At 43.1% G+C, this 22,767-nt stretch overlaps 1 protein-coding gene across 3 annotated transcripts in view; it reads right to left on the bottom strand.

Moving 5' to 3' along the window:
* The window catches only part of DOT1L (DOT1 like histone lysine methyltransferase), a 1,510,259-nt gene that overhangs the window by 1,012,938 nt on the left and 474,554 nt on the right, over positions 1–22,767 (bottom strand). For all 3 annotated transcript variants that reach the window (XM_069649513.1, XM_069649515.1, XM_069649514.1), the window contains one exon: positions 16,994–17,035. In XM_069649513.1, coding sequence (XP_069505614.1) covers positions 16,994–17,035 — 42 coding nt within the window. The remainder of the gene's footprint in view (positions 1–16,993; positions 17,036–22,767) is intronic.

The following is a 22,767-nucleotide window of genomic DNA, read 5'->3' as shown; positions in this document are numbered from 1 at the left end:
CGACTTCAGTCTGAAGGGAAGGGCCTTGAACTGGTAATGCTTCTCGAATGACAAAACACAGAAACTTGCTGTGTCCTTTGTATGGGGATGTGGAAATGCGCATCCTCTAGATCAGATGACAGAAAGTCCCCCCTCCTCCAGCTGGCTGAGCACATGCTGCAGCCTAACCATCCTGAACATCTGGGACTTTATGTACTTGTTGAGTCTTCTTTCTTACGAGAAAGTACCTTGAGTGAACTCTGGAGCCCCGGAGTCGCTTTGGAACCAGCTCTATCCCCCCCTTTTCTTAACATGGTAAACTCCCAGCAGCAGCTGAGGTATGTGTAGTTCCTCTAAAGTGTGCCTCTGGCCGAGAACGTCCAGCACCCATCTATCAGTGGAGATTGTCTCCCACAGGCTGACGAAGTTCACCCGCCGGCCAACGTCCTGGCCGGTTCAGTCCTGCTTGGCGGTTGGCGCGCCGTCCTGGGAACCTTGATGACGATGGCCACTGGTTGGCTTCCTGGGTCGAGGAACGGGAGGGTCGGCAGTAAGACGATGAGCCCCCGCCGAAACCCTTCAAAGACCTGCTAGACTTCCCTCCTGAGGAACGAAAGGACGGCTGGTGTTGCTGCAGAGTGGCCAAAGCACGGGCCGTCTGTCGGTCTTGATGGCCTGGAGGGATTCATCGATGGCCTTCGCGAATAGGTTGTCCCCGTCTAACGGCATGTCCAGGACCCTCGTTTTGGTCCTCCGGATTGAAGTTGGTTGCCGTGAGCCAGCCAGGACAGCAAATGAATACCCCGTTGCCCATCTGGCGGAAACCTGTGTCCGCAATAACCAGTGCCACCGTGATGGCATGGTCCGATGGCACCTCGCCTTCCTGGAGGACCTCCAAAACCTCGACCCGAGAAAATCCTGGAGCTGAGCCATCTTCTACCAAAGCTCCCAGTCGTATCTAGCCGCGATCGCCAAGGTGCTGGACGCTTTCACAGTCGTCGCCGCCGAGTAGATTACCTTTCTACCCATGGACTCCAATTTCTTCCCTTCGTTGACCGGGGGTACAGATGAAGACCATGAACTCGACGACTGCTTTCTAATGGACGCCGAGACCAGAGTTCAGTAACTGTTGAGACCACAGGCATTTGGGCGCCGACACCGGCACACAGTAATTTTGCTCAAGCCGGTCTCTCTCCACTGGGGCTGAAGCAGGGTTCTTCAGCAGAGCCAGCCCCTCATACCAGACATTATCCAGGAGCGGTACCGACAAGATAGTCTTCCTCTTTGCCTCCCAGCCCTCCTTCACCTCCGGAGTGAGCTGGAAAAGCTCTGACGCCCAGACAGACATGGAATGAAAAGATCCAACTTTCTCCGGTGGAGAAGCTCTCGGCGCCGGTGACGCAGTATCCCTCAGCCCCACATCATCGTCCATATCCATTGTCGCTGTGTCCGCCCCCCAAACCCCTGGGGGGGCAGGGAGTGGGGAGGGCTGCAACAGTTGGAATGGAGGCATAGGGTGTCTCCTCAATTTTGCCGGTGGCTGCCCAAGTGTCAACGGGGTCACCGGTGGTGCTGGCGGAGTTGTTGGTAACCTCCTCTGAATCTCCGATACCAGCATGTGGAGTGTCGAGAGGATATCTTGCGATAGAAATCTAGGGGGCACCTGGGGAACAGGGTCGCTGGGCCCAGTGCGCATGTCGTTCCACTTAACGGCATCGTCACTTCCGGCAGGCATCTCTTCGACGTTCCCATCATCGTCATGACCATGGATGGGAAGTAACTTCTCCTCGGAGGAAGAAATGTCGGTCTCAGGCCAAGCTCTGGCATGCTCTTCTCCGGAGTCTTTTCTATCGGCTTGAACAAAGACTCGCCTGGCAGGGAGAGACACTCTGGCCGTTGACGGGGCACCCTTGACAGGATCAGCTCCTTTTGCCTTCGCGAGGGAGGCCACCACCATCTCGATTGAGGACAACGATTTGGCTTGGACCACCTGGGCCTTCACGGGCAGGTCGGCTATCTTGTCTTGCATGGCCTTCTTCACGGGCGGTACGAACACCTTGTCCTGCTTGGCCTTCACCAGTGTTTCCTGCAGCTTCCCCGGGGTCGCTCACTTCCTTTTGAATGAAGAGCTGTAGCGTGGCTGGAGATGGAGGCTGATGGAGATGACCAGCGCACCCAGACTGTCGCAAGACCCGGTTACGCAGCAACCCCGACAGAAGCGGACTTGCAGTGCTTGGCCTCGTGTTGGGCTCCCACGGATGGAGGGCCCTCAAAGGACTTAGAAGCCCACTCAGGTTGGCGGGATGCGCAAGAGGCATGCCCCCGTTTATCACCTGGGGTAGAGACCCTGATCTTCAGCCACGCCGCCAATCGGACGTGTCAATCCTTCATTGTGCACTTGGAGAAGCCACAACAGACATCACAATCTTTTTCTTTATGCGCCAGGTGTAGACAATATAGGCACTGGGAATGCCTGTCATGCGAAAAAACCTTCTGCAAACCGCAGCTGGTGCAAAGCTTGAAGAGGGAAGCTCTGTCCTCCTCCTCAGACATCATCCGGCGCGGTGTAGGCCTGAAGACTTCTGGAGGCTTCCAAGAAGAACACACAATGTGTCTGCCCTTGAGTGGCGATGAAAGATGCCAAAAAACGGGTTTTCATTAATCGGAACGATGGAGTACACGGGCTTGGTTGACCAAAAAAAATAGAATTTCTTATCACAAAAAGCAAAAACGCAGAAAAGCTCGAACAGCAAAATGTGAGGACTCCCAATAATTGAAAGCGTGGTAAAAATCTGAAGATGACTGCCAGAGGAGCAGATTAGGCAGAGGGCAGTCATTGGCTGGGGACAGTATGACCCAGAGCTCAGTGATTGGTTTATAGGAGAAAGACAGTTTTGAAACTAAAACGTTTTCTTTTACCAAAGATTCCTAGCCAGACAGGGAATTTCATGAGCATGTGAATCCATGCCAGACCCCATGCCGGAGACGTAAAATTCCCTTTACTTAAGAAGCCCAGCGTGAAGATGTGAGGCCTAGTGTGTAAGGATTTAGAAGAAGGAAAAAGAAAAAAAAAAAAAAGAAAAGGGGGGTATGATGTTGGTTGAAGACTTCTGTGCATAAAAAAGGCCCTCACTATCCCAATTTTCTAAAAGGGGTTTTCCTGCCTCAAAACAAATACTAAGGGGTATGTCAGAATGTCTGTCAAATCAAATTACAATGGCCTCTTTCACAACCTACTTCTATCCCTCACACTACAACTAAAGGATAATAAAACAGAAAGTTCCTTCACCATGAGAATGTTTGTTCTCCTGGTGCTCGGATAGTGTTGGGGAGAATTTTCTGTGCTCATTCTCTTTAACCTTTGCGACCCCCAGCCCTTTGCTGGAATCGGCGACCTTTTTGATTTTAACCACCTGAGTGGGCCTTTTTGCCACCCACTTTTTCCCTCTAAGATTTTGGGTTCCTTGTGTTTTAATGGAGTCTGGTAAACTCCATAGGCATCTGTTTTTTATATAGTAACACAGCACCCTTTGTGCAGTGCCACCGAGGAGTCCGTTGGACTACTCTAAATGTTTAAATACATGTTCTTGTGTGAACTAAAGTTCCCAAGAATATACGACAACTTTTGTCTTACCTTTTTCCTTCGTTGGTCTAGCACACCACCTTATGTGGTGTGCTGGGGGGTAAGGGGTTGCATAGTAACTCCTTATCCCACTTATACATTTTGTTACACCAACTAAATTGAATGGCTGGTGGCAGTGGTTTCTTTTTAAAACCTTTAGTGCAATGTATCTGCAGACTGATTTCCCAGCTACAGTACAGCATCCAAGTGTGACCATTTTACCAAAATGGCCCAGTCTTTTTTCAACATTTCTTGTTTGATTAGTTCCTGGTGGGCTTTTACTCTGTTTAGATCTAGTTTGAGTCCATTGTGTGTTTTGCCTTTGGCGGGCTTCAGCCATGAAGCCTCCCCAGGCTCCAGTGTGTCTGAGAAGGCAGTGAGGGAGGAGTCTGAAACGTCACTGGCCTTTGTTTGGAGGCATGCCTGGCTGAAACCAGTTCCAACTGGGCGAGTGGCCGACCTAGAGGACACCCCCCCGTGTGATTGACAGCTTAGTGCTGTGAATGAATCAGATTTCGCATACAAGGCAAGGGTTTTGGGACTACAGGCAGAGTCCACTGCCGGAACATCAAACCCGAAGATGAGGCAGAGAGAAGTCTGCACCACTTCCAGGACCCCAAAAGCACTGGTGAAGTCTTGCACCTGTGAAGAATTTATTTTCCCAACTGGGAAACTCTGCAAAGGACGTGGTACTATCATAGGATTGGTGCAAACAACTATCCTCAAGACCTGCTTTGTTTTGGGCCAACCCCTGTGTCGATGTGGAGCTTCCTGGGCTGCAATTTCTCAATACCTGAACCATAGACCAGTGCAACATCTGTTAAAGGACAAATCTGCCTGAAACATTGCAGGCATCCGTGTGAGTCTACAGAAGCAAGAAATCTTCGTCCAGAGTCCCCTCACCAGAGTTCAGAACCAATGGACCGAGGACATTCCAACTGGGGATATTCATTCCTCTTTGGTGCTGAGAAAAAGGCGCCAAAACCACAAAGAGCTGCAGAAACAAGTGGAATCCATTGCTGCACAGAGCCTCTCAAGAGTGCTGGTGCAGAAGCCCGCCAAACAAAGTTCCTTTCGTCACCACTACCAAGGTCCAGTAACAAGGTTCTGCATCACTGCATCAAGGAGGAAGTCAGCTGGAACATCCGCTTCAATTCTAAGGTACTGTGGAGTTTTGGGTTTAACCATCTTTAGCCAAATCTAATGCTTCCTACCTTGGGAAGTGCTCCTTTCTATCCTTTTGAATTACTTCAATTCCCTTGTGCAGGCCCAACATCTTGTGCACATCAAGTAGGCTCTCTTGAGCTTGTGGATTTTTTTTTCAAAGAACTATTACTGTTCAAATAACTTTCTAAGAAGATTGAATCAGAACTAGAACTGTCCTAGGTCCCGAAAGGTATCCCTTATGAACCCTACTGGCTTTGGCAGTGCTTGTTCCCGATAAAGGTTTTAATTGTTTTACACTCTGGTAGAAAAGACCAAGGTTACAGTGCTACAGTGTTCTATTCTACTCTTAACACTTTTTCCTCCAAACTCAATATTGTGCGGTGAACCACAGGTGCTACTACTGACCTTGATTGATGTCCCTCCGTGTGGAAATGTTTAGTACAGAAATAATGTACTCTCCTGCATTATTTCTGCTTGAATAACTGGATTCTGAAATTGTACTTGATGTTACTATTAGTTGCCGCATATTTAGTGTTATTCATTTGCTTTGTGTATATATATAAATAATGTAATGTAACTTGTAAGGGTGGGTTTATTTGAATGCTTCCATTTACTGGTTTCATTGTAGTGCTCTACAGCTCACAGTACCCTTTCTAAGATAAGCCTGGCTGCTCAGCCACTCTACCGACTTGTGTAGTACAGGCCTATTTTAAAAGTTGGGTCACTAACACGAAGCAGATAAGTCTTGTAAAGTCCCACACCAGTTAGACTCTACAAAATCTTACCGAACAGATGGTGTTTAAAAGAATGTTCTCCTGCAACAAGAATGCCAGGGGGGAATGTCTCCCTTCCCCCTGGCTTGCGGTTTCACATAGCCTTTTTACAATTCCACATCCATGAGAATGGCTCCCTTCTCCTGGTATTGATCTAGTGTTTCCTTTTTTTATTTATTTTTGTTATTGTTTTAGCTGAGGTTAGTCAACTTTACAATTTGTATACAATTATAATCAAAAGGATAAAAGAACCAAAAAAAGAAGAAAAAAAAGGTCATAAAATTCAACATTTTAAAGTTATATATAGTATTACACTTATTAACAGTTTACATTTAATAAAATGTATACACCATCACAATTCATTTCATTTTCTTGCATATGGATGTTTAGCTCTGGTATATTTTTCAAAAAACTAACAGTGCCAATTCTCAAGGGTAGGGATAACCCAGGCTATCATAAACCACAGAGTGTCTGTAGTTATGTCGTTATATTCCTTCAGTGGGGGTTTTAGTTGTAATAGTCTTTGATCACATAAAGCTTGACATTCTGCTATTAAATCTCTTAGAGTTTCCACTGGTCTTTCATTTTTACATACTGGGCCGAATTTTTCTTATGATGGGATAATCTTGCGTTTGGAAAGGACCTCTTGTGTTGGCCATAGATTTAATCGTATTCTTAAGAAGTCTGACCTATGTCTCAAGGATGGAGATTTAATCATATAAGGTTCTGGTAGACTATATTTCTTATGTATAAAAACATTACCATCAAAATCTTGGTACCGGAGGCAGATAGATATATTTCTTGCCCAATCCCACTGGAATAACTGTTTTAAACACGTGTTGGATTTTGTATTAAAACTTCAATGGACGCATCTGCATAAGCTATAACATTTATTACTTCTTGATGCCAAATTTCTGCAAAATTATGTTTAGACTGCAGAATGTAACGAGCAAACGACCCCATCAACATGTCTGAATCATATGCTAGAAGGCCCTTTCTAAACAGATTATGTGCCATAGATATCGGGCATGCAAACCCCTGAAAACTCTCAACCACCACAAAAAGAAACTAGAAAAAAGTTAAAGAAAGCAACCTGTTCGAACAACTGGAATTAACCAAACCCTCAACTACAGAACTAGAGCTAGCTGACCTAGACGGGAAAGCGGAGATACTAAACAAATGGATTGCAGATACAATAGACAAGATCGCCCCAGAAAAACAGTTCACCCCATCAAAAAAAAAGAGCAATGGCAAAATGGTTCACCCCACTATTAAACGCCATGAAAGAGGAAAACAAAGCAATGGAACTGGAATGGAGGACAGAATACACCCAACAAAAAAAAACACTGTTCCAGAAACAAATACGCGCATACAAGAAGGAAATTCAAAAGGCGAAGAGAAGACATTACGACGACAGAATCACCAATGCCACCAACACACAAAAAGAAAGGTTTAGCATCATTAAAGAAATGAGAAACCCACCTGGCTGCGATAACAACCCAACCCCCTCAGAAAAACTATGCAACGACCTGGCAGACCACTTAAAAAAAAAATATATCAATGACATCCGACAAACCATACAAAAGAGACCAACCACAACATACAACCTAACAAATCTAACACGGAACCACAGCACAACCTCAAAAGCATTCCTGAAATACCAGCAGAGGCATTCGCAATGCTGGTAAAACAAAGCAAGAAAGCTGGATCACCCATGGACCCATGTCCCCCAGACATCTACAAGTCAATCCTTGCACAAGGAACGCCAGCAAAACACTACAGAAACCTTCTAAATCTATCACTAGCAACATGGACTGTATCGAGGATCTTCAAATCAGCATTCACTAAGCCACACCTGAAAAACACAAGTGGCGACGTAGAAGACCTCTCCAACTACAGGCCGATCTCTAACATCCCCTACCCGGCAAAACTTCTAGAAACGTACATATATAAAATAACCCAAGAACACGTAGAAAAACACCACATGCTAGACCAAGCTCAAGTCGGTTTCAGACCAGCAAGAGGAATGGAAACAGCACTATTATCCATCTGGGACGACCTCAAAACTAACACAGATTCAAACACTACCTCAGCCCTTATTCTACTCGACCTCTCTGCAGCATTTGACACAGTTAGCCACGACACCCTGACCAAAAGACTAGAAGACCTAGGCATAACAGACAGCACAACTCTGAACCAAATCATTCCTAGCAGACAGAACAGAAACCATATGGATTAACTCATTCAAATCCACTCCATGAGTTAATGACTTTTGGAGTGCCACAACGATCCTCACTATCTCCACTATATTTCAACATTTACCAGACTCCGGTCATCAAAATGTTCAAAAAATACAAAATTACATGTTGCAACTACGCAGATGATACTGAAATCATCTACAAAATCGAAGATCCTGATGCTGATCCTTCAACCCTAATTGATTGTCTAAAAGAAGTCTTCAACTGGATGAATGCCAACAACCTGAAAATCAACCCAGGAAAGACAGAAATCATGATCGTACCCAAAGACCAAGAGAACGAAACCACCATCCCATGGCTTACGGAAATGGGAAAAGCACCAACACCATCAAAGGTAGTAAAAAATCTGGGAGTCCTAATGGACAACACCCTAACCTTAGAACCACAAATAAATGCAACAGTGAAGAAATGTTTCTTCCTCCCCCACACGGCAAGAAGAATTCTACCTTTCCTCTCTTTCACACACAAAACACTCAAAATCGTCGCCCTAATCATGTCAAGAATCGACTATGCTAACAGCCTCTACCTCGGAATACCAGAATACCTCCTGAAGAAACTGCAACGGATCCAAAATGCAGCAGCAAGACTACTCCTCAAACAATCCAGAAGGGACCACATCACTCTTGCCCTAAAAACACTACACTGGCTCCCAGTAAAACATTGCATCACCTTGAAAAACAATGTGCATAACACACAGGGCAATCAGCGGACAAGGAGCAGAATTCCTACAAAAGAAAATAATCTACAAACCAACGAGACCCCTCCGATGAAGCAACGAAGTGCGCCTGGAGCTCAAACCATACCTTAAGAAAACTTGGAGGCACCTCCTACCACCTAGCCGCAAAAACCTGGCACAAAATCCCAAAAGAAATAAGAAAAATTGAAGATCACCTAAAATTTAGAATATCACTAAAAACCTGGCTCTTCAACACCTTAGACTCAAACTGAAAAAAAAAGAAAAAGGATGACTAAACTGAAAAGGACACAGACAACCCCAGAAATCACAAGGAAGCTCCCACGGCACCTGGACGGGTGACACCGGATAGACTGGAACACAGGCGACACCCACGGATACCGAGTCAACTACCCCAGCCAATCCCACCTAACATCTCCACCCTCCCCTTAGTTACCACCAGATACCATAGTGTTGTGGCATTGTCGAGATATTGGCAATTAACCACACTACCTGACTTCTGGACATTGACAGGTGCACTGGCCACAGGAGTATGAAGGGAGGACGGGGGGGAGGGGATATGAGCGAGTCGGATAGACGTGGGGGCCAGAGAAGTAAAGAACCTTGGAGTGATGGACCCAGATCAGAACAGAGCCGAATCAGGGGAGACTATGCAAGCATAGCGCTTCGATTCAGGATAGAGATGGCAACTAACCAACTCCACTAACAATTTCCCCTCTGCATACACCTCTAAAACTCCAAACCAAACACATCCAAACCTACAGCACAACAAACCGCACAAACTTCACTACATTGCAACAACAAAACAAAAAGGCACAGACTCGCACCATAGTACACGACAACTACCGGCCGCAAACACCCCAGGCCCACCCAACGGACCCACCGGGCTGAGGCCGCCAACAGCACATCACTGCACTTTTCCTGCTTCCTCCCACTAAATCAACCTCCCCTCCTTTTTCAGAGCCGCCAGAGCGCCAGGGGACCACTCTGGTGGTGATAGTGCGTGGTACAAATGTCCATTAACAGTATAACGATGTTAATCAGAGTTCGTTACGGGTCAGCGCATTGATATACAACATGAGAGACCAAGGATACGTCGCCAAAATTTGGCTTCGAATTTTTCCCATACAGATTCCGGTAAAACTGGTAGGGTTTCTGACCCATACAATAAAATTGGGGTGACTTTTTGTCTGAAGTATGTTAAAGCTGGAATAATGGAAAACATTCAAAATTTAGCCTGAATGATAAGTGGTTGGGAGATCATTGTATCTAATTGTATCTTCGTCATCTGTGCTGTGTTCGTAATACCAGAGATAACACCCAAGTATATGTATTCTCGGATAGACTCTAGCTGTTTCCCTTGTATAGTCCATTTTAAATGTTTGCAATTAGATTTTTTGGTTGGGTTACATATATACTTTAGTTTTTTCTAAGTTGATTGTTAATAGATTTCTGTCAACATAGTCAGAAAGTACATCTAAAAGATTTTGTAGCCCAACAGGAGTCTTCGATATCAGTACCAAATCATCTGCATAGAGTAGTGCAGATGTTTTTTAAGATCAATCCGATGCACCGAAGTTAGGATTTCACTGAAGGTTTTGCACAACGCAGCAACTAAATTCAACCTTGTCGCAACCCTCTATAGGTGTTAGTTGATGATGATAGAAGACCTTCTAGATTTAATCTCATTTGAATACTGGTGTTAGTATGAAAAGCATGAATGAGTATGATAATGTTAGTAGGGCAGTTCTCTTGTGCCAATTTTCTTAACAGCAATTTGCGCGACATCGAGTTGAACGCTGCTCGTAGGTCGACAAATACAATTTATAATGAATGTTTGCTAGCCTGATGATGTTTTATAATAGATGTTAAGGCTAGTAAATTGACTGAGTTTCCCAACCCAGCAATAAATCCAGTCTGACAAGGGTCACGTAGTGAATGGTTATGAATCCATTCATTAAAGTCTTTCAATATGAAACGGGCAAAAATCTTGCCTTGAACGTCTAAAAGGGCGATCGGCCTGTAGTTGGACGGGCAGGCTCGATCGCCCTTTTTAAAGATAGGTACCACTACCGATCTTCGCCAGGAATCAGGAATGATGTTAGTTTCAAGTTCTTGGATAAAAATATTATGCAAGATTCTTACCCATGACTGGGGATGTTGTTTAAGGATTTAATTGCTGAGTCCATCAGGGCCAGGAGCCCTGGAGTTTCTAGACTGGCTAATAAAGTATAGTACGTCTTCTTCTAATATCTGCATTTGATCTAAGCTCTGTACTGAGCTTTGAATTTCAAACTTTTCCAGTTCAGTATTGGAGTATAGAGTTGTGTAATGCAGTATCCAATCTGCCTCCCAAACTCCATTTATTTGGACTGGGTACGGAGTTAGATGGTTTACAACATTCAAAAGACCTCAGATCTCAGCTGTATTTTTAGAACCTACTGCAGCCAACAGTTTCTCCATCATTTTGGTACAGCCATCTCTTATGAGCTCTAGTCCAGTTTCTGTATTTATTCTTTATAGCTCTAAGAGCTTCAAATTTTACAGAATCCGATGGGCCGCAAGGCTAGTCTCTTCTCTTTGTGAAATTCTGTTTTTCGCTGTTGCATTTCTCTGTCAAAGCTATGTGTCAATGTATGCTCCTTCTGAATGTTGGAACAGGGGTTCAGTTTATATAAATGTAAAGCTGAGATATAGGTTTGATCTTCCCAGTTAGATTCTGCTTTTATTGTTAGAAGATCACTGTTGAAGTTATCTAACAGCTTTTTATTCCATCGGAATCTAATTTGTGAGATGTTTGCACCAAGTTGTGGTCTATATCTAGTGATGCAAGAGTCTAGTGGTACGCTGTTAGAGTACCAGTGTGCAGTAAGCATTTCATGATCGCTGTTAGAACAGTGCACCACTTCAAATTTAGTCACTAAACTAAATGTGGTACTATCGACATACATGTAATCAATTATGGAAGTATTCATACCTCTCTTTCAAGTATGATGGGCCGGGATATCGCTCTTGATGGAACCATTGAGCATCAGTAATTTATGATTCTCCATAATTTCTTCCCATTTGACACATGAATTATTTTGCCAAACAGTGTAGGTTCAAATCATTAACAATAAAAATATTTGTCACTCCAGATGTTTGAGATATGAGATTTAACAATTTATCCAACTCTATAAAGCATTTGTCTGCCAGTACCATAGGGTTACGATAAACATTAGGGCTATCATGCCACTATTAAAGGTTATCGTAACCATTTGTAAAAATGGGTTTGGCTGAGCCATGGAAAGATTCTAAATCCAGACTCGAGTTTGACAGCTACAATTAGCCCAGTGGCCGTCCTACCTTTGATTCCCTTAATTGCAGGCGAGAGTAGGATTTCATATCCATTCCATACAGGCAATGTGGGAAACCAAGTTTCCTGTAGGGCTATGATATTATAAGATAGTAAGTGCGTGCAATCTTTCAACCGATGGCAATGGCCACAGGTATTCCAGCTTATAATCGAGAATTCGATGGACTTTGTCTCTAAAGATAGTTATGAAGTGTGATGAATATTTGCTGATTCATGGTGGTTTATTTGTGAATGTACTTGAACTGGCTTATGAGAGTCACGCTTGTACTTAGCATTATATAAATTTCAGCTCTTGTTTTGGTGTTGAAAAAGGGACTTCATCGCATTGATCTTTTTCATTCCCATAGCTTGTAGGGTCAATGGCCAAAATGAAACCTATTGCAAATGGGTCCATTCTAGCCTGCCATAGGATGTTACGCACCACATTTGAACTTAACCACAGAAAAGTTCGAGTCATTTAGAAATTCAACCTGAGTGATGTCATTGGAAATGATGTCACTCAGATCTGGTATTTCTTAGAAAATCGCCATGACACTAGCTCGACACCAGTCATATGTTTCGAATGGAGCAGCACGACATTTCAAGATAAATTGATTGTTGCTTTGGTTGAGCATGTGTCTTGACAATTTATTAGTTGATATTTGATGTTTCTGCTGCAACATCTTCTGTTCAGGTTGGTAAGTTGTTAATTGGATTTTTCTTTGGTTGCATATTCGCAACCACAATCTTTGGGTCACTTGTGTTAGTGGCCGACTCTTTTTGAAGTACTCATCCATGGCATAATAAATTTCAGCTCCAATATTCATAGGAAGATTTTCTATGGTGTTAGATATCATATCTTTTGGTAGGTTTAAAATATTGTCGGTTTAGTAATTTTCTAGGGGACAGGTTGTATTGTGTATTTCAAATTATTTAGGGCTTGGTTTACTAAAGTTGCTATTACTTCAGTTTGTGTATCCCGATGGGAGATTGAAGCAGATTTTGAAGCATTAGAAGTCGAATTAAGCTGTTTAAATTGTTTATATTCTTCTAAAGATCTTCGAATTTCCGCTTGAACTTCCCTCAGAATTTCATCAGCAAGAAGATATTTGTTCTTGCACATATGTATATCATTGGGAGTGATAGATTTGATTGTTAATTCACTGTTAACAGATTTTTTCTCTTTTGAGCATTGCATAGAGATGGACATACTCTGATTCGTTAGTTGAAATTTTTTTGAAATCAGAACATTTTGTTGCAATGGGGGTACAATTAATTACAAGGTCAACAACAGGTTGATTCGCTTTGAGTTCTCAATCCTCAGGACAGTGAGGAGTGTATCATGGTGATAAGGTCATTTAGAGGAGCGTAATCTTTGCCAGTGCTCTGATTCTTATTCAGATTTTCTTGTTTGTTTAGATGTTTGTATTTATTCCGTACTACGTTCCTTACATTGGAACTTGAAGTTTTAACCGATGTCAGGCGTTGTACAAACTGTTTTAAATTCGATCTACTATTATACCTAAAGTTTTTGATTTTTAGTTTTCTTCATAGAGTTACTCGTTCCCACATTTTTGGCAGAGTTTTTTTGTTTTAATTGAATGTCAAACAGATTATATACAAGGCCTGTTTTAACAGCTAGTTCTGCAATTGGTAGAGACATTTTTACATGGTAAGTGATGTGGCTCATCAAACTCTAGGGCAGATGTTTTCAAAAGTCAGAAGAGGGCACATTTGAATGGAAGCATTTAGTTCAAAAGGTTGTTTGTCACATTTAGGAGTATGTTGAACCGTTTTGCCATTTTGTTCAGTGACAAATGTATCTCGTTTAACTTTAACATTTATTTTCTCATCCCAATCATTCATCCACTTTGTGATCTTGTCTATTTTCTTGGTTTGTGGTGTAATTTGTGTATCTAAAGTCTTCAATAATTTAACCAATGACAATTGTTGTACTCATAACATCAAGAATAATTTCTAACTAGGGGTTGTGTTTGTCTGGCATATCTTTCAACACAGGAGACATCAGGGGTACAAATGCGTATTTTTCACGGTGTAGGTCGAGCAAATGATGTGGTACTATCTACTAGTGTGTCATGAGAATGATTGAATAGACTTGGTGACTGGTATAGACTTATCTCAGCAGCGTGTGAAGGTGTAGCAATTGGGGAGAGATATTCTCTTAAAGCGTCCAACTCATCACGGTTACTAGGAGGTATTTCCACAATTTCTTCATTGTTCGAACACACACTAACTGCGGAGATATTGTTTCCATTAAGAGAAGTATCCTTTCTATTGCTACATGATGGGCAAGAACTCCTAGAAGGGCTTAATTGATCAACAATGGCATTTTATTGCGTGGTTAGATCCACAACAGATATGTCAATCAACATATTCAAGACTACAGCCATAATCTGAGTGTCTGATATTGTTGCATCTGATGATGGTGCTTCAGTTCTATGATCACATATATCATTAGCTATAGTATGATTAAGAAGCACATCATTACTACAGTTTACATCAGAGAGAAAGTCAGTAGAGGTACGTGGTGAATAAAAGTCCCGGATGTCTCCAGAAGCAGTTCTTTTTACCAAGTCATTTGTAGGTTGACCACAAATTTTTCTCTTGATGGCTATCGTTGGAGACTGTTTCAGAGGGGAGGCTTTTAGCTGAACAGAAGCCTGTGTCACCATTAAGCAAGAAGGAATTCCAGTTTTCAAGGTCTAACACACCCTTAGATGACACTGAATACTCGTAAGGGAGGAAGTTTAAGTTGCATTACGCTGTCAGCTGAAATCATCTTAACAGGAGTCAGCCTCTCTAGTATATTCGAATGCATAGGGGCCGCAGCGTAATGTGCAAATATCCAAATGTTCTGAGAAGCAGAGGGGCCGCAGCGTAACAGCGACTTCAGAAGAGACTTCCTTGAAGCGTTCCTTGAAGTTTCCAACAAAACCAGGGGGAAGGAATACCTTCCCCTGGTATCTAAAAAGTTATTTCTCACAATCTTCAGTTGGATGTACACTCTGCCGCTCTGTTTTGGTGTTGGCAAAATCCTTTGTGGATCAACAGGCTTAGTGTCGCCACTGCCACCAGGAAGTTCTCAGTGCATGCTCAATTTACTTTTGTTGGGGTCCCAGACCCTCCTTTGGTGGTCAGTGAGCTTATTGCTGCCACTGTGACGTGGAAGCTTATTTTTACAATTGTCTGGGTCTCTATCCAGTCTCTGGTGTTCAGTGGGCTTGTCGCTACTGCGATGAAGTTCTCCTCAGATGCTGGATTTGTACTGGTTAGGGTTTTCGACCTGTGTCTGGTGGCCAGTTTACTTATTGTCACCTCTACTATGAGGAAGCTCTCCTCGGATGCTGGGTATACAAGTGTTAGGGCCCCCAACCAGGCTATCTTCCACCCCCATGTCGCCTTCAAGTCTCTCGCACCTCCCATTAACTTGAGGGGTTTCAGCACACCACCGGGACTTCCTGGGACTTAGGTTCATCTCTCCAGTTTCCACAGCGGCTTTGTGCTCTGGTATGCTGCTTGGCCCTTCTCTCGTGCTTTGTATTTAAGTCTGCATTGCCTGGATCCAAAGAAAACTCCTTCTGAGCATCGCCAGTGTCCTCTGCTCTTCTCTGCTGGTTTCTCCACCAGTTGCCTTTCCTGGCTGTGTTTGACAGGTTTGTTAGTCCACCTTCTATATTAATACAATGCTGCTAGTCCCACCCTAGCGGATTGTAAAAGTCCTTTCTTTCTGTTAACTTAATCCTCATGCCTCCTCGGGGCCACCTCGTACCAGTGCAAGCACTTTTGGCTTTATCCCCTATGTTACAACAATACACAGGTTTACTTTCAATAAAATGTTTCTGAACAGTGGAAAGGGCTAGGGAATATTGGGATGGACAATATTCAATGGGCTGTACCCCAGGTGACAGTTCTTGTCCACAAAGCGGGATTCCCTGCACACGAGAACCTCCCACATTAAATCACTCCTAGGGGGGATTATTGGCTAGTGTTCGCACCGTGAGGTTGCTCAGTGCCTCGAGTACCGCTCGAGAAACATGCACTGTGTCTAAATACACGAGTCCCAAGGTCCTTGGGACTCACATGTGTATTTAGACAGTGCATGTTTCTCGAGCGGTACTCGAGGCACCGAGCAACCTCACGTTCCGCGTTCTAGGTAAGGCTGTTTGCATTTGCGGTCTCCCATATGGTGATTTTAAGAGCTGGGTGCCATAGTGAAGTCTAAAAGACTAGAGGTCGTAAATCCAGAAGGGCGACTTGGAGTGCCCCGTTACTGAGAGAAAACTTGATATAAGAAGTTTGATGCTATTTGACAGGACTGTGTCCCTAGCGCTACTCACCATCACTCAGAGGTGATCCCTTGCTTGGATTATCGTTCTGTTTGACTCAGGATCACATGGTGGTGAAAACGTATGAAATAAGGTTCTCCCCTGAAGAAAGTACTAGCATTTGAAAGCCTGAAGAACTGAAACATGTCGGGATATGTTGATAATCGACACGTTGTGTAAATGTCTAGCGGATGTTAATTGTTATGCGTTTGTGAAATCTTTGATGTTGTAAAAAAAAGAAATGTTGTGGTATATTTTCCCATTAGATTGGTGTTATACCCACCATGTGGGTCATAATCTTGGGTGACACAGTGTTTTAAAACAAGTTGTTCTAACAGTGTTTTATTAAGTTTTTAATATAAAAATTAAAAGATCTAATGTTAAAATTGTGTTATAATCCAAGTCCATTTTGTCAGGACTAATAGGTATGGGTGACTACTAATCATCTCCTCTCAGACAGATGAGTAATCCAATAGATTAAGGTTTTACACTCTTCCTCCTTTGTGTATACATATTTATTGTCTACCTCGGACTGTGGAGTTAGGTTTCCAACGGGGTTCAGCGATCTTATGTATAATGAACAGACTGACTGGATACCATTGCAAACCAATCACAAAGTTAAAATGCAATTATCCTCATGCCTCTCAGTAGATGCACAAACGGACCATAATTTCAACTAAGGTTTGAGTCTGACAAGTTTAGCAGAGTATAATCATAGCAAATGCCTCCAAGTTAGACAATATTTTCAGATGATAGTTGTGAAAAACAATGCATACATTATGGAGGAATGGGGATGGTATGCAGAAGTAACACTACTTACCCTGAGTTTAGGATTTTTGAGACTAGAAAAATAGTTTTCAAGCTGAAAAAAAATACAATTAGCATGTTATTTGTTTCGCTGAGTTGCATCACTGAAATAACATGCACATATATTTGCAGCATTCACATGCAACACAGGTTTCTGTTCCAAACTAGCTAAATGAAACTTAAATTGCAAAAACTCTAATTCTAGAGGTATGCGATATGAATTGTTTCATGTGGTTTCCAAACCTAGCCACTTACATTTTTACTGGTCTTTCGGACCATGCAACCGTCATGTTCGCAATAATGGAGCTATGGATCTTGGTTCTGAGAACGTTGTCTTGTGTATCCATTTCTTTCACTGATCTACTTTCAACCTACTTCATACATTAACTACTCACACAGTGTGGGTTAACACCTACTAATAACAGCCTCATGCCCCAACCATTAATACAAGCCAACCACTACAACTCTCTCCAAGCAACTGGTTGCTAAGTGTCTATGCATCCATCCGTCCGTCCATCCATCCAGCTCTTCCTCCATCCGTCCATGCACTTGGGGAGGCTTTATTAGCAGAAAAACTACACGTAGCCTCCTTATGATGACACACCACAAGTGTCAACAGCAAACTCACCAGCAGACAAACAAGGGTTCTACCAGTCTGCCTTACGACCAATTCAGGTTTCACATCTTGCCTCCCCCAATAACACCAACTCAAAAAACAGGGTTAAACGCCAAGAGGCAGCCAAAATTGTAGAATTTCCTCTATACAAAACCCCTTCAATCAAATGTACAGTTGGGCTTCCAAAATGAATGCAATGTACCTTTGTCATAAAGACCATTTCTGGAAACTAAAATTGTTACAGCAGCCAAATCCTGGTTTCAAATTCTGCACAGGGGGGTGAGGGGGCCTGCTAGGACTGCTCCTACATTTCACTGCCTAATTGAAGCAAGAGGTTTCCTAAGTCATGTGCATAGAACTCAAGTGTCAGGGCAGAAATTAATGTTTGCGTTTTTGTGGAAATTGGCTTTCAAACGGGTTAGGACCCCCTTTTCCATCCAAGCCACGTTTATTCTAAAGCATCTCTGGGAGAGATTAGTTCTGTATTTCTGTGCTCGAAGAAAGCCCAAAGATGTCCTTGTCTTTATAGGTTCACTTGCCTGCTCAGCGCTTATTTTGGGGGCATTGGCAAGCCGTTAAGGCTACCAGTGCAAGGGGATACTTCCCCCTCAGTTTTGATGGATTGTCATGAGAAGTCATGTTGGAGGTTTCCGAAAGATCACACAAGTTGATGAAGACAGCAATAGACAATTGGAATTAGCCAAACTATCACAGTAGTGTAGTACGGAAAGACCAACAGCTATGGGGATGGTGTAATAGTACAATGAGAACTCAAATCATATTAGACGGAAGTATAAAATGACTATTAAGCCTTTAAAACACTGGACCAGCAAAATAAAAAGGTATTTATATATGGGATACATTACTCAACGTAATTGTATTTCTGATGCATGTATCTGCTTAGATTCACATGCTATGCATAGGCTGAAATCTAATCGTAGCCGCAGAGTATTCCATTTTTTGTTTTCAATACTCAAAAAGGGACGGTGACAAAGCGTGCCAGTCATACTATCCCTAGTGTGACGTCCACTGTCCTTCACGTGTCGAGGCCCCTCAGATTGTTTTGTTTCTGACATGAAGTAGCATGAAGTTTAGCACGAGTACAGATGTAATAAAACAAGTACAATAAGATACAAGTAGATAAGCCAGAAAACATCTATGCACCTTATACTCCACAGGGGAGGAAGGGGAGGCGCATGTGAATCTAAGCAGATACAAGCATCAGAAATACGATTACGGTGAGGAACGTATCCCTTCTGAGGCTTGTGGAATCTGATTAGATCACATGCTATGCATAGATTAGCAAGCAGTGCCTGGAGAAGGTGATGGGTTGTGAGAAGGTACAGCGTCAAATACATGTTTTAGCACGGATTGTCCCACCTGTGAATCTGCTTTAGAATGTGTGTCAATGCAGTACTGCTGAGTAAATTTATAGAACTCCATGTAGCTGCCTTGCAAATGGTGTCCAGTGGGATGTTTGCAATAAATGCCAAAGTAGCTACTGCGCCCCTGGTAGAGTGAGCTCTTGATGTGAATGGCAGAGTTTTGTTTGATAGAGTAGCAGAGCTGTATGCATTTCACAATCCAAATGGATGGCGTTTTTTGAAACATGATCACCTTCCCTGCCAGGTGCTATGGAGACAGTTCATCTGTTTTTCTAGCGGTTTTGCTTTGTTTACATAGTAAAGAACCACCCTCTTCACATCTGGTGTATGGACTCTTTTCTCAGCTGAGCTTTAAGGTTTTTGAAAGAAAGCGGGCAGTTCAATGGACTGGTTAACATGGAACTTAGATATGAACTAAGGTGAAAATCTAGGGTTTGTTTTTAGTACCAACTTGTCTTTGTGGACAACAAAGAAGGGGTCTTGCACTGACAAAGCTTTCAGTTCATTGACTCCTCTTATGGATGAGATAGCCACCACAAAAGCAGTTTTTTCTATGTAAGGTGTGGTTGTTTAAGGCTGGATTTGTGCATAGGCTCAAACGGAGTGTGGGGGTCCTATGAGCTTTGCGAGTACCACATTAAGGTGCCACCCTGGGGGGGGAATAGGTGAGGGGGTTGAAATGGAGGGGTAAAGCCTTTATATTCCTTCCATGAATGCCTTAATGACAGGGACTTTCCATCAGAACACCTTACTTTGAGAAGTGGTGTACACGGATAAAGCTGCTAGGTGAACCTTGATGGAGCTGAATACTAGCCCGAAGTCTAGTAAATGCAGCATGTAATGAATGTGAGATGGAGTACATTCGATTGGGTTTACATCTTTTGACTGGCCCCATATTACAAATCTTTTACATTTGTAAAAATAACAGTGTCTGGTGTTTGGTTTGCATGCCTCTGAGGATTTCCATACACCTTTGAGGTAGTTTTAAACGGCCTAACTATGACTTCAGGAGCCAAGCTGCCAAGGTCATGGATAGAGGATGTGGGTGTAACGCGCCCACCCCCCCGAACTGTGTGTTAAGCAAGATTGTATGCAGTATCCTGTACCAGCCTTGTCCTCTTGGCAATAGTTAACCCAACCTTTGATATAAGCATGTACTACACAAGTTGGTAGAGTGACCGAGCAGCCAGGCTTATCTAAAGAGGGGTCAATGTTAGCTGAAGCGTTGCAAAAGAGTTCACAGTGACAAGTATCCAAATAACACTTATACTCAAAGTTTCTTGATTAAATAATTATTTATTAATTTAAACAATCAGTTTGAATAAGCCTTCTTTAGAAGTGAGCTGATATGTAACACTTAAATATTCTTAAAAAATCCACTCAGTTTCAGTAAATCATTAGATACCCTTTGGGGATGGCACACAGACACTTCCAACACCAGGAGGTGACTTAGATCAATGGACACAGTGTCCTAATAAATGTATCACTGATGCATTTAAAGCAATACAGAGTTTTATGTAAAAAAAAAAAAAAAACAAAGAAAAGGTTAGGGGAAGTTAACAATGGTGAAGCAGTTTCTTAAAGAAGCACACACTTTTCTACCCCCCCAATACAATGTAGATTAACCCTTTCCCAGCTAAACAAGTAAAGAATGTATGACTTTTTGTAGGGACAGATTAAAACACAAAGTCAGAGGTTAGAAGAGTCTTCAGGGAGCCAAGACAGCCAATGTCAATTTCAGCAAAGTCTACGGGAGCTGAGGCACTTCTTGAAGGCAAGTATAAGTCTTGCACAATGTTAGAGAGTTTTGAAGAAAATGAAATCACTAATTAGAAACACAACCTCTTTCCAGTTCTCCATTTCCTGCACTTTATACTAGTCTATACTTATTGTGGAAATATTTATAGTACTGTCATCTGTAAGCATGCAATTCTCTTCTCAATTCAGTCATATGTTCATGAGTAATCACTGTAATAACTTCATTGTCTGTCACTGCGTTTGTTAAGTCAGTCACATGCTTGTGACCATATTGTAAATTATTGTTCATTATCTGTCACTGTGTAAATCATAAGCAACCTTGTATTATGTAAAGCACCCAGATACCCAAGGGTTAGGTGCGCTTTATAAATAAACTGTTGGGCCACAAGCTGGGAGGCTTGCTGCAAGCAACTTTGCAAAAGGCAGCCAATGCAAGTCTCAATTGAGAGAAAGCAGTGCTATACAACAAGAGGTAGGTACCCTTTAGTTTACAGTACCTTGGTTGTGACCAAATTATTTCCAGCTGGCTTCTGTTCCTGTTGTATGGCAGATCCTGTTGTTCCTGGGCCTCAGTCGTGGGGACAATAAGGACGACGTCTGGGGACTACTGCACTATGATTTGAAGGTCGGCAGCAGCAATAAGTTCAGATCAGTGGCACTTCGCAGTCTCAGCTTCTCGCGAATAGCACCACTGCCGTTCTTGGCCAATTTCTGGGCTTTCCTTGCTTCTGGGGTCCAGCACTCTGTTGAGGTGGTTCAGGCTTGGTTAGTCATGCTTCATGTGAGTCAGTATCTTCCTGAAGCTCAGGTCTGACTTAAAAATGATGCACTCGATTCTTGTGTTCTTGCACCCTGGTACTCGGTTCCTGCTGCAGCAATGGAAGTACAGGCAGCAAGGAGAGGATTTCCAGATGAGTTTGTCTTGGGGTCGATTGGTCCCACCAACCCAAGGGGAGGAGAATTCCTTTGCAGGGCTACTCTAGTTGGGGGTAATTCGTGCTTTGCACTGCAGCAGGGCTTTATCCTGCAAACCAACAGTCCAGGAGTTGCAGCAAGCTTCTCGTCCAAGTTCTTCTTGGGATTCCTTCGTCCAGTCGTCGACTCTACCTTCCTTGTAAAACACATCGCCTTTTATGCAGATCTCTCCCATTCATCTGCAGTGTAGCTGTCAATCACACAGCAGGGTGGCTGTCCTCCAAGGACAGCCAGCCAATCACCTTTGGGTGCTTTCCTGTAACCAAGAAGACTAAGCACAGGGAGGTTTGGGCCCCTCCATCACTCCCTGCCCCAGCCAGACACACTGGAGCCAGAGGCGGGCTTCACCAGTGACCCACACCGAAGACAAAATGAACAAAGGGACAATCTCAAGAAGGGCCTTTCCAACAAGAAATGGCGGAAAATGAAGACCGGGCCATTTTGACTAAAATGGGCACCTATGAGTGCTATACTGCAGCTGCAATTGCAGCCCACAGTAAAAACACAATGGTAGGAAAAAATAAACCACTGCCACCAGCCATTAATTGTAGAAGAGTAACATACAAATGTAACATGAGAAAGTAGACAAAGGGGATACCAAGTAATCCCTCCAGCACTATGTTAGAAAATGTGTGCTGGGTCTACAAAATCAATTTCACTTCACTGCTCTTGGAAAGAGTACTTTGACCAAGAGAGGGTATTTAAACTTTTGGGAAATCTGAAAGACTTCCCTGTGCCACTGCACTGAAGGTGTTGTGCGTCACAATGTAAAAAGAGGATGCCTATGGAGTTTGTCAGACTCCAAAACCAAAAGAAACAGTGTTCAAATCAAAGAAAACTACATGAGGGCGTGGGAAAAAGGTCTCTCTCCAGGATGAAAATTAAAAGTCCTTTTTAGGCAAGATTGTATTCAGTACCCTTTGGGTGCACTACAACAACCTTGACCTCCTGACAATAGGTACCCAAACTTTGGTACAAGTCTGTACTACACAGGTTGGTAGTGTGGCTGAGCAGCCAGGCTTATCTCAAGAGGGGTAAATGTGAGCTGTAGCA

This window comes from Ambystoma mexicanum, chromosome 1p, assembly GCF_040938575.1.
Source record: "Ambystoma mexicanum isolate Mex_15411 chromosome 1p, UKY_AmexF1_1, whole genome shotgun sequence".
Classification (NCBI taxonomy): domain Eukaryota; kingdom Metazoa; phylum Chordata; class Amphibia; order Caudata; family Ambystomatidae; genus Ambystoma; species Ambystoma mexicanum.
The sequence above is the reverse complement of the archived record's forward strand: the minus strand, read 5'-3'. Positions and strand labels throughout refer to the sequence as shown.